Source organism: Gavialis gangeticus, unplaced genomic scaffold (assembly GCF_001723915.1).
Source record: "Gavialis gangeticus isolate Ggan-Ray unplaced genomic scaffold, GavGan_comp1, whole genome shotgun sequence".
In the NCBI taxonomy this organism is placed as follows: Eukaryota; Metazoa; Chordata; order Crocodylia; family Gavialidae; genus Gavialis; species Gavialis gangeticus.
This window is the reverse complement of record NW_017729032.1, coordinates 152,245,897-152,259,020: the sequence shown is the minus strand read 5'-3', so window position 1 is coordinate 152,259,020 and position 13,124 is coordinate 152,245,897. Positions and strand designations below refer to the sequence as shown.

The window sequence follows — 13,124 nt, the reverse complement described above, 5'->3', positions numbered from 1 at the left end:
TTTAGAAAAACCTCTAAAAGTTAAATTCAGAATAATAACTATTCCCCCACTCCTTTCCATCTTCTAAAATTCTGCCTTTTCTAAAAGGACTAGTTGTTCCCTGAGCAGAAGTAACTCAAAGAGGCCTCCACATGAGCGAAGACAGTTAAGATTGAAGTTCAGTTTCCTAAAAAATGACATAAGACTTAGACTATGGAAGCCTGTAATGTATAAAAGATAAATAATAATGTTACATTAAACAGTCATTAGATAAAATCTGTGTATAGCTATAAACTTCTAGGCTAGAGAGTCATGCCAATTTGTGTTCTTGCTCTGTCTTGTTGAATGAATCTTCAAGTACACCATGTAAAATCAACTAGCTTCAACAGGAGTGTGAGAGATTTCCCTTGGGCTCCTCATCCTATAATAGCCTACATCCTGGTGGGCAGGGCACGCCTTGGGGAAGTGAGAAATATAGATTTGAATTCCCTCACCAAGAAGAAGCAAATGGGCCTCTTACAGCTTTAGTGCTGTAGACAGCAGCTACTAGATAAAAGAGAGCAGTAGCACCTCCTCCTTCAGCTGTTCTTTGAAGGAAAAGCCAGCTCCATTTTGTGCGGAGTCTGATCCATTAAGTGTGAACTAAGTATGCTCTGGGTAAGCCTACTAGGGCTGTGTGAACCTTTGGTCCCTGATTTGATTCGGTGGAGATTCAGCCCAATTCGGTGGCCAAATCTCTGAATCTGAATTGAATCCGGAGACCCTTTAATCTCTCTGAATCAAATCGGAGCCCTCTGAATCAATTCGGAGAGAGTCGGAAAAATTCAGAGATTTGGACATATGCACAGCTTTAAATGTTTTTTCTACATACCTCAAGGTACCAGGTGGCTTGTGAACGCTGAGAAGCTGGGGCAGATGGAGCATCCCACAGGAGCGCAGGGGGCTCTCCAGTGTGCTTGGTAGCAGACCTAGAAGTGGAACAGAAGCACTTCCGGGTCCACCGGGAAGCATGTGGGGGGTCACCTCATGCCCCCCTGGCTTGGCTACTGGTGACTCTTGGGTCTGACCCAGGGTTCCCCCATGGCCAATCGCCAAGCTGGGAGGGCACAGAGGGCATGGGGAAGCCTCCTGCGTACTCCCCAGCAGACCCAGAGGTGGACCGGAAGCCATGTCTGGTACCTTAAGGTATGTAGAAAAAACATTTAAAGCTGTGTCTATGGCCGAATCGCTGATTCTCCAAATCAGCATCAAATCTTCAGATTCAGATTTGGCTGAATCAAATCAGGGACAGTGATCTGAATCAACGAATCAAATCACTGTCCCTGCTTCAGGCCGAATCCAAATCCGAATCGAATGCGGCTCATTTCACACACCCCTAATGCCTACCAGTACGAGACCCTCCCGCAAGATAGATAGAGGAATGCGTAGTTTGTGGATCCTGACTGGCCCTAGTATGAACTAGGTGCTGAGCTAGTCAGCACTGTCAAATACAGAGGTGTTTCTGGATAGAGTTTCAGGCACCTGAAGAACTTTGATATAAAACATTTAGGCACTTCTGTGATTAGGTAACAGTTTGAATTGGCATATTTTGAGCATCACAGTTTTGGACTTAATTGCCTAAATCCCATCAATGGTCTACAATAGGTGCCTTAGTCCTTTTATAGAGACAGGGCAAAAACCCTTACAGTTTTCCTATTCTTTACTTTCTAACAACTATTTTTGAGTGCTTGCCTTCTCCACAGATTTTTTTTTTTCTGTTTCGAATAATTTACAACCCTGTTATATCTTTCTATATCCCAGATGGAAAACTGTCAATCAATATACCTTAATTTCTTTATTCTGTTTCTTTCCATGGTAGGCTGCAGAAATAGCAAGGGCTGCTGTATATGCAGCAATATAAAGAGAAGAAAATACAGCTAGGTTTATATTGTGTGCAACAGCATGAACTTACATTGGAGTCTCCAGGATGTTGCTGTGACTGGATTTCACCCTTATGTTTTTTGCTGGAGGAGACGGAAGGTAACAGACTGCTGCCATTAGGTCTACTGGAAGAAGTTAAATCATCGCTGGAGTATTTGTGTTTTGATGCATCCAAGAGGGGTGAGATGGGTGACCGAAGCATTTTCTCATTTTTATTTATTGGTATTGCCAAGCTGGAAATGGAAATTACAGCAATGGAGTGTCACAAAGATTCCTTTGAAAAGGGTAAATGTTTTATGTATTACCAATTTTATGAATTTAAAACCTGCTGGTAAGATCAACTCTACTGGTATTTGGAAACAAGTTTACGGTATTAGGATCAAAAGTTAATTTGCAAATTTGGGTTATGTTTCTCTTCTTTTCCTCTAGGGTAAATTATAATTCCAGAGTTAATAAAAAGTCTATGTAGTACCTGAAAAATATAGAGAGATAAATGGGTTGTTCCTGTCTCTTAAGAGAGAGTTGAAAAAGAAGATTAGCCTTTAAAGTGTAAGTTTAGGCTATTGAACTCTATTTCACAGTTACAGGTGACAATTTATAGGCCATGGCAATAAAACCGTGTGTAAACTAAGACAGGGAATGTGCTAGAAAATGACTGGGACATTTCTGTGTGTAAAGATCAGGCTTTGGCAGTGCAGTTTACACTAATTTGGTGCAGGCTCCGAGGACAAAGAAATATAGGCTATTGTAACAAAGAAAAGCATGCAAATGATGGAAAGAAAGAAGTGTGTACTGATGTATTCTCCAAAGAAGAAGGTTACACTACAGAAATAATTTGTGTCTTTCCATTCATTTTAGAGAAGCCACAACTAAGAAAGCTGAGCAGACAGCAACAGTGGCAATATGCTCAAAAAAGTTTACTAATACTAATCAATTTGAAGAACATATTTAACTGAAAATGTTAATGTAATGCACACAGTACAGTATAGGAATTTTTTGAGCGACAAGCCACATTGAGCCTAGAATTGCAATTAGTAGTGGGCAAAGTATTTTTTACCTAATATCTTTCCTTGCCATAGTCCCCTATTTCAGCCTTTTACCACTTTATTGGGACAATTCTCATTTCTTTGCAGAAATACTGTAAGACACTAAACACTTAATGTAACTGCAGAAGTGACCATGGTAGAAAATATACTTTATTTCACCATATCACTTTAGAGAACCGGGCTAATTAAATGTGCTCTTACCACACGTGTGTTCATTTATCCTGCAAGGCTTTAAAAACTGGAGGTTGGAGAAGCCATAGATCATAATTTAGAACCTTTTAGACCTTCATTGGTTCTATAATGTAGTATTTTTAAAGTGTGGCTTAAGTAATTTTGTTTTAATGAGCAACACTTTTGCTGAAAGTGAGAGTCAGGGTATGTAAATGGACAGTCACAGTCTTCTTGTAAGAAAAATAAAGTATTTAAATGTTAATTTGGTATGTGTAGGAATCTCTAGCTGATGTTGTAATTTTTCTTCCTCTTTTCAAATAGGAACCTTGTCCTATGTGGCAAAAAGCTGGGTTCATACATCATTAGTCTAAGGAAGAAAAGACTGAAAGGGGATTTCATACCATCCATTAAGTACCTGAAGGGTGGTCCACCCAAAGAGGATGGAGCTAGAGTGTTCTCAGTGGTGGCAGATGACAGAACAAGGAGCAACGATCTCAAGTTGTAGCAAGGGAAGTTTAGGCTAGATACTAGGAAAACATTTCTGACTAGAAGGGTAGTAAAACACTGGAACAGGTTACCCAAATTGGTTGGGGAATCCCCATCCTTGGAGGTTTTTAAGACCTGGCTAGACAAAACCTTGGCTGGGGTGGTCTAGTTGGGGATGGTCCTGCTTTGAGCAAGGGGTTGGACTAGATCAGAGGTTCCCAACCCCTGGGCCACAGCCTGGTACCAGGCCGTAAAGGGTTGGTTGCCGGTCTGCAGGAGGATTGGCTGCTGGACCGGAAGTCCGGAAGTGATGCCATACTGTGGAGCGGCAGTCAACCCTTTTCTATACTAAGTATACTTTATACTAAGTATAAAAAAGGGTTGGCTGCTGCTTTGCAGTATGCTGGTCACTTCCAGACTACAGTTTGCCGGTCCTCATTTTGCCAGTCCATGGTCATTTCTGGTCTGTGGACCGTTTTGTGGTCACTTCCGGTCCACAGTTTGCCAGTCCACGATCTAAAAAGTTTGGGAACCCCTGGACTAGATGACCTGGTAAGGTTGCATCCAACCTTAATTTTCTATGATTCCCAGGGACTAAGGCTAACATAACCAGAGGGTACTGCAGCCTCTTTGGCACTGCAACTACTTTAAGAAGGATTACCAAGAGGCTAGATGTTAGGGTGCAACTGGGGAGACTTAGGTTTGATTTCCCACTGCGCTGCAGACTTTATACGTGACCTTAGGCAAACTGCTTAGGGTATATCCACACTGCAGACTTCAGCACTGCAGACACCCAAAGTACAAAAAACAGTGTAGCTGCAGCAACACAGGGTAATTTGTTCATGCTGCTGAAGCCAGACTTTTCTTAATGCCCAAGCTAGCACATTTAGAGGCAGTTTGAGTATCACTATACTAAGCAGTAGTCTCCAGGATTCACATATCCTTGGTCAGTCTGTGCCATAATTTCCCACCTGTAAATTGGAAATATTAGCCCTTCTCTACCTCACATTATGAAGTGCTATGGTAATGGGAGTTATATAATACCAGAGGACTGGAGGGTAATATAAAGGTGGGGGACCATGGGAGAACTAGAGGGAAGAAAGGAAATTTTATGAACTTATGTGTTGCCTTTTCACTATACAATTGCTAATCTGAATGCATTTGATGTGAAGCACATGGGGTGTGTCCCCAAGGGCACACGTGTGGTCCGTGGCACTGCAAATCACATGCGCCGCATATGCAGGCATTTTCTGCGTTGCTAATTTGTAGCATGGTGGGTATTTTTGACAGTGGGAGATCCTGGTATAAAAAAACCATGCCAGAAAAAGCAGGGCAGTGCATGTGGCTGCAGCATGCGGCGCCTGAAACTGGATCTGAGTGCTCCTCTGCACACCCGGATCACTGCTGCTGGAGCCTGGGAGGCCCCCAGGACCTCAGGTGCTGGTCTCTGCCTCCCTTACCTCACCCAGGGCAACTTGCCGTGCACCAGATGCACGTGCAGGGGCGTTTCGCAGGGACAACTAGCTGCGGTACAAATACATGCTGCTGCTAATTGTCCCTGGGGAACGCATGTTCCCACTCACGGCGGTGTGCCTAGTGTGTTTTTATTTCTTGGAACTGTGAAATAAACCCTACAGCATAACTAGCTCAATCACTTCCATGCATGTCCGATTATGATAATCACTTGCTCCTTGAGAATGAACGTGCTGTGAAACATGACATTTTGGTAACAGGAATGGTATGCCTACATCCAGTGAACCACAATAAAATACGCTATTACACGTATTATTTTCACTTTGTGTCACATATGTAACTTATATGAAAAAAACAAGTTGAATGCAGATTCTTGAACATACAAAAGATATTTGAGTTTCTTTCTCATGTTTTTTCCAATATGATGATTTTTTCAGCTCCCATAGTGCTGAATAAAGACTTTTTATAAATGAATTCAATACAAGTTAACGATTATTTTGAATTAGAAGTTATATAAATTACAAAGTACTTCAGTGTAGTGCACCCACACTATAAAACACAATAGAAAAAGATTTGTTAGGTTTATCAATGAGCCACATATACTAAGCTTTGTGCAACTGAACTGTAAGATGCATGACTAAAATTGGTTGCTGGAAACTGCTCAAGATTGATATGACAGATTGATAGTATCGCTGCTTGTCCAAATCTATGCAAAGAAATAGGTGGATTTTCATCATTCGTATTGTGTCTTGAGTCTTTTGGAAATTTAGCTATTTTTATCACCATACGGAGTTGTGTGTCCTGAGCAGTTATACAAAATACACCGCTTGTAATCTTTAAAGTATCCTGTCCAGAATATACTTGGGAGTGGGGTTCCCTGGGCATCAACTCAAATACTTTCTTTACCTTTTCCTTTGATCATATAGATTATTACATTTAAATTCAGATATAAACAAGTTTTAAATTTGAACCCCTGACACTGTAGTGGAGAAAAAGAGGTCAAAGGATTGTAGTCTATTTGAACAAATGCCCAGAACATAATACCTAAGAATATAGTAATGTCTCAGCTGATAATACCATTGTTGCTGTAATTATTCGATCCAGAATCTTAGCACTTGAACTCACAGCTTTTTGTGTAATAGAACAAAAATATGTCAGGAGCCGTTACCTTGTTCATTAAACCAAAAGGAGAACAAACACATTCAGATAATTTTACACATAACATGATAATTAAAAAAGTCTGTCCCATTAAATGCCAAATTATACACTGCATTAAGATTCAATTAGTTGTACAGACTGAGTTTTAAATGATAAGGAGAATGCATACCTATTTTCATTTATGTTGCAATGATTTGCTGTTGAAATACTTTGGGCAGAGGCAATTAATCGTGAAGAACAGTCTCGCTCTAAATGAGGCTTCTTGCTCTCCCTGTGCTCCTCTTCATTTTCACACTGAATGAAGAGAAAAACGATCATCTATTGCATTTGATAGATGACACTAGATCTGTCTACACAACCACAGGATGCTGGGTATTACAGAAGATGAAGGTCTGTATTTGGGTGTACCCTATTTTACTGTACTTATTTATTCTACAAACTATACACCTTACAGACTTCTAACAAGATAGCTAGCTGTGCTAGTATGAAGTCAGACAGAAGCCTTGCTTGTGAAAGCCTATGCACCTCAGATTCAGTTATTCTACAGTATGCATTTCTACCCTGTCTTCTGCTTTAACAAGATCATCCCAAAAGACTTAAAATCGAAAGAGACAACATTCAAAAGCATAGGAAAGAGAATACAATTTAAAAAAATGTTTTGGGCATTTTATGCCCCCTTTTTGCTTATTTCTTCTACATTTTTCTTTTACTCCTCCTTAAATCTTACACCTGTTCACTATATTTTTCCTGTCTCTCTCTCATTGTTCCCTGAATCCTTTGTTCCCCACTGTTCCTCTTTGTGTTCATCCTAAATTCCCCAAGCTTTAATCTCTTTCTTTGTGTTCCCACAACCCCCTTCAAGTTCTTACTGGTTTCCTGACTTGCCTGTCTCTTCAGTGTGCCATGTATCCTTTATGTCTCTAGTTTATCCATAATTTGGAAGGCACCGTATTGCCCATAATAGTAAAGTTTGTTTCTTCTTTTGCCTTTGTATCATCATCATCATTTTATATGTATTTGTATTATGTAAATGAAATCTATTTATGCAGTGCACCTTAAGAATTTACGAGGCTGACACTGATCTGTAATGAGCAAAGTCCTGGTTCCTTGGGTATGTAGCCTCACACCACGTTTTCTGTCACTCCTTGAGCATTCCTGGTTTCTCACCCATCACTGTGCACTGTACAATTGCTACATTGCATACTAAGTCCTGGCCAATGTACACAGACAAATTCCTTTGAAATTATGGCAGCGTTGGAGTGATGTTGCAGCCATGGTGATTTGGGAATATGTGAGAGAGAAGGAATTATTTGGGTGATATCTTTTATTGGACCAACTGCATATAATTTTGAAATTATGAACACTGGGAGGAGCTCTCTGTCATGACCATACTGTGTTTAGAAAAAGCCCTGGGCAGTATATGCATAGGCAGAACTAGGTGGGGGGCAAGTAGGGCAGCAGTTTTGAGCATTGACTTAGAGGGGGTTCCAGTATGGTCCTCTTCCCTAGAAGTTTTTGCCAGGCAAGCACAGCCCCAAGCCCAGTTGTTTATCTGAGGGCCTGTGGGGTGGAAGGAAACACCCACCATCCAGGAGGCTTAGCTATAAGAGGCACATCCCTGTGTCCTGCAGAGGTGTGGGGAGCAGCAGGAGCTGGGACAGCCAGGCAGGTAACATTGCTGCCCAAGTGAGGAGAGCTGAGGCAGGTAAGACTCCTCTCCCTCCCCTACCTTTCCTCCTGCCCCACTGCCAAATGTTCAGCACATTTCCCCCCTCCGTCCCCTGCCCCAGGCACTTGATATGCCTCTGCTCCAGGGTTCAGATTGACGTTGACATAAAGGCACAGTGAAGCTGCTTTAACTGATGCCTCTCTGCAGCAAAACGAATATATATGGGGCTTAGTTGGGGGCAGAAAGGCAGAAGGAAGAGCAGTTATTTTGCAAGTTGGAGGTGACTAGAGAACTGCCATGCTCTCACCCCACCCCAACTGGATAGCAGTAGTGCATGTAGAGCAAGTCTGGGGCTAAATTATGACCTCAGTTATATAGGTACAATGCCCTTGGTTAAAGAGGTTGCACTAGTGTAACAGAGGGAAGTTGTAGACCCCAAATGGATCATGAACTCACAAGCTCCCATAAAAGAAGTTTCTCAGTGGAGTCACAGGGATATCTGGGCTGGGAGAGCTTTATCTGCATCTCGAGAGGGACATAGTGGCTTGCTCTCCTGCCTTTCCTCCATATAAAGAGCTAATGAAACATGAAATTGACTTTGACTAGACGACACCCACTCCACTTTAAGACAGAAGCATCACCTCCAGATGTTTAAATTCTGGGAGCCAAAAATAGCAAAGGTGCCATTTTTATGAGGCAGGAAAGAGACAGAGTGCCAACAGAAAATGCTGTCATATGAGGCCCTGACTCTAGGGTAATACTGCTTTAGACTATTCCCCCCCTAGCGCTTGAATGATTGTTTGGGTCAAAAACACACACACAGTTGAGGAGTGAGAGGTCATGAAACATCACTTCAAAATTTCAATTCAAATGGGATATTACTATTAAATGCAGGATACATATATAAAGTGCATTGTTTGGCTAATTGATATATCAGAGACAAGGCAGAAAAACATAATAAACACTATGCAATTTCCCCCTGAAGATCCTACGTAATCTGAAAAAACCCAGAAAGCCTACCTTGCGTTTCCTTCTAGATTTTGGTAAAACCTTTTCCGCTGGTGGGTCAATACTATTATTCTGGTGAACGCTGGCTACTTCTTTTGCTCCAGTGCTCATTGCCAATGGCTCCTCAGGTGAACGCTCTGGAATCCTGGACAAAAGAGTCAAATCAATTTTGACCCACAGTGATTTTACCTCATCACTGTCTTTCAGAGGAGACAGGAGCTCATTCCTACCAAAAGGAACCAGGGTGTAAAATTGTTCCTCCAGCTCCTTTGCTATTTCATTACTAGTCCTGGCATTAATGGAGCCAAAGGCACTGCAGCTGCTGTTGGTTTTGTTGGAGTTACTGCTCCCAGAGTCCTTCAACCTCTGGTCATTTCCAGCTGAAGCAGAGGCCGCAGTCTGAGGTTTAGGGAGAGAATATTCCTCTTGTTCGGATTCTGAATCTGAATCGGAGGAAGAGGAGGATGATGAAGACTCTGTCTCAATAAATTCCCTGGATTTAGGTGCTGTTTTGCTTGGCCCCCGGGTACGTCTCTTTTCGCATGTAGTGACAGAGCGGGGCTCTTTCCTGTGCCCAGTTCTGTTGCTGCAGGGCCTGGCTTTAGGTTGCTCACAGATGTTATTTTCTAAAAAGCCTTGGCTCAGGGTGAGATCCTCAGATGTATGGCAGTTCAAAGCGTCTCCACCAGAGGTCCTCTCTGTCCTTCTTGGCTGTTTTTTACAGACTGGCTTTCTCTGAGGACCGCTGTCTCCAGAAGCAGCAGCAACAGCAGCGGGAGGTGATTTCTGCTTCCCTCCTTTATTGCCTGGTGCTTTATTAGCAGTTCTAGGCCTCAGCTCCTCTTTGCTGGCATTCTTAATTTCTTTGTCTCTGAGGTCTGTTTGGCAAATATCTGGTAATTTCTCACACTCCTGTCCTTCCTCCTTTATCCTGCTGTAATACTGATTACTCTCCAGTCCATGGTTATCATTTTGGCTAAGAATAGGCGTTTTGTGAGGATTAACTTTATTTAGCCATTTATCCAGTTGCCACTTGTTTGATGATGGTTGTTCAGGCTGAAAGCAAATCAAACAAAACAGTATTTAATAAAATTCCAGCTGCAAGGCATGACTTCACTGTCTGTGTCTTTATACTCTTGGTGCGCCTGGGCTTTCTACATGGTCAGAGTGCAAATAACGAAATTACAGGGATTGTATTTAAAAAAAAATCTGGCTCTGCTATTCTTATCACGCAACTAAAGGCTTTAGCTCCCAAATTAACCATTACTTGGTACTTTGGGATGCAAATGCAGCACCTCCAGCACACAGATGGAATCCAGGGGGAAAAAAGAGAAATGATGCAGAAGTCAGAGGTAGTTAAAGAGATATAGTACATTCTGTTGGCACGGCACATTTAAGTTTACTGTATTTATTGGGGTACCCAGTCATGAAGCTGAATCATAGTCGTCTGTTATTTATAGGAGCATTGATTTTAGGAACAGATATGAATCATGAATGTAGAGGCTGGGGGACACTGGGTGTGATGATATTTTCAGTTTGAATGAGGTTGGGAAGGAGGACAGCTACAGTGATTCATAATTCCTAAAGATGATTCATGCAGTGCTACTGGCACCAGCTTTACTGGGAAATGCTTCCAAGTTTCCAAATGAAAGAAAACATAACGCTGATAGAAAGACAGAAAGAAGAAAAGGGTAAAATTCAGGCTACAGAATGAACAAAAGGGCGGGGGGTGGAGAGGTGGGAAAGAGATATGTATTCTGTGCCTTGTAATACTGCATGAAAAATAAAAATGTTTATAGTGAATACAAGGGGAGCTTAATTGAATTATTGAGTTAACCTTATTGGTACTATTGGTCTTCTGTGGTATACAAACACAAGATCACCCAAACATTTTGTGTGGGGAGATACTGTCAGTTACTCATTTAACACATATTGAATATCAGTTAGTTTTTTTCCCCTGTGTTCCTGTCACAACATGATCAAGTTTTAAGAGAGCATCTAAAATATAATGGTGTTTGGACAGTGAAGAAGTGGGATAATTATGATTTCAAATGCAGCTATGGCTAAGACAATGCAATTTCACAATAATGTGCAAGTGCTTTCTAGTGCTTCTTGCAATCAGTAATTTGAATGAAATGAAATGAGTGGGTGTGGAACAAGACACTAAGGCATGATGGAGCAAAATAATACCTTCAGTTATATCCCTGAAGTCCCACTGGAGCTGAGGTTTGGATGTTGCCTCATTTATAAACCATGCTTTGGACTAGAGCTGGAAAAGGCCAAATTCTGACTCCACTGCAGTCAATGGTCACAATTCATAAAGACCACAATGGGACCCAAATTTGACTCTATGTCCTATTACACTTTACATGAGTAATTCTTGTGCATGTTATGAAACTGACACAATACAATCTTCAGCTAAGTGCTGCTCTCTATTTTGCTCAGGAAGAATGTGGCCTAAGGCGTCCTCTTAGTGAATCAGCCACTACCTCCTGAGTATATACTCAGTAGCCTCAAGTGCATGTTTTCAGAAACACCTCCTAGCTTCACAACAGACATCACAGATCCTCATATCATATTTCAAACTATGTGTCTTCTCTGACCTGTAAATTTTGAAAACATATGACCAACTTCTGTCCTGAGTTCTGCACAACCAAATCCATTGAATACTGGCTCCATGTTTTCCAAATTATGATTACTGTATTTACTTGAATACAAGATGAGGTGTCTTCCTCCATACAGAACAGGGGGAAAAAACCCTTGCCTTTTATTCACATATAAGGAAATCTCATCAAATACACTGTCTATCATTAAGCTGCTGCCAAATGCAGCATGTGACCAGTCATGGAAACCAACTATGATGTTATTTTAAATGCAGCCAGTGAGCACGACTATAAAACACATGACCCATATGGGGCAAACATGCTGTTGGGAACCTTTTTTATTTTTCTGTGTGGCCTTTAAAAACAACAGGCAGTTGCTCTTCCAGGAGAAAACTGGTATTAAGTCTGGAGGTACTACAATACCAGGCTGGTACTGAGAGGGCCAGAACCAGCCCTGATACCCTCCCCTTGGTGCCAAAAATTCTTGATCTTAGCCAAAAGATGGAAGATGCTGATGGGAACCTACCACAAAGATACAGTCCATCTGTATAAAATATATTATAGTGTGCATTGAGCACAGTCCTCCTCAGTGCTGACTTTTTTGCAAGTCATGGTAAGCCACCACACAGCATACATGTGAACTTCCTTTTCAATCCCACAGTTAAGCTGCATCTTTCTTTCCCATTTCCAATGATTCCTGTTTCTTCACCAGCCTTAAATGTCTGGCAAACATTACCAAATTGGGTCCCAAACAGTTTGCCCATAATCCTTCTGTTGGTCCCCCTCTCAGTCTGTCACTTATGATTAGTGTGGCTCTGCCCTCCATGAGATGGAGCTGTATAAAGCTGCCCAGTGTCTCATCTGCGTACACATTTTTGGAGCATCCCAGGACTTGTGACAAGAACACCCAGGTTCAGTCATAAGTGGGGGAACATGGATCCTTTGTTAGGGGGCGGTATTTGTAGTTCATACACACATAGTCAGCAGTACTGAGCTGTGGGGTCACCATGACTTGACATGCTATTGACTCTGCTGGGGTCCAACCCAGTGTACTATATGGTAAATCATGAGCCTTTTCACTTTGGACTAATATTATGCATAGTTTGTACTATATATAAATAGGCACAAAAGTTATACTTAAAAGTCTGTTTATGGAGTAGTTTCATGGTTTCATAGTTGGTAGGGTCGGAAGGGACCTGAGCAGATCATCAAGTCTGACCCCCTGCCATGGCAGGAAAAAGTACTGGGGTCAAACAACCCCAGCAAGGTGTTCATTTAGCCTCCTCTTAAAGACCTCCAGGGTAGGAGCCAGCACCATGCCTCTTGGAAGTTGGTTCCAGATCCTAGCCACCCTGACAGTGAAGTAGTGCCTCCTGATGTCTAGTCTGAATCTACCCCCTGCCAGCTTGTGACCGTTATTTCTAGTCACTCCTGGTAGTGCTTGGGGGAACAGGGACTCCCCCAGTGCCTGCTGGTCCCCTCTGACTAGTTTGTAAATGGCCACTAGATCCCCCCTTAGCCTTCTCTTGTGGAGGCTGAACAGGTTCAGGTCCCTTAGCCTCTCCTCGTAGGGCCTGCCCTGCTGCCCCCTGATCATATGAGTGGCCCTCC

General features: G+C 42.0%; 1 protein-coding gene across 1 annotated transcript in view; it reads right to left on the bottom strand.

Annotated features, from left to right (window-relative positions):
- AFF3 (AF4/FMR2 family member 3) overlaps window positions 1-13,124 on the bottom strand; it is a 691,724-nt gene that overhangs the window by 57,840 nt on the left and 620,760 nt on the right. Inside the window, exons 11-13 of the mRNA XM_019523849.1 lie at window positions 8,923-9,966; window positions 6,403-6,527; window positions 1,931-2,132 (exon numbers count right to left, since the gene is read on the bottom strand). Of these exons, the coding sequence (XP_019379394.1) occupies window positions 1,931-2,132; window positions 6,403-6,527; window positions 8,923-9,966 (1,371 nt within the window). The remainder of the gene's footprint in view (window positions 1-1,930; window positions 2,133-6,402; window positions 6,528-8,922; window positions 9,967-13,124) is intronic.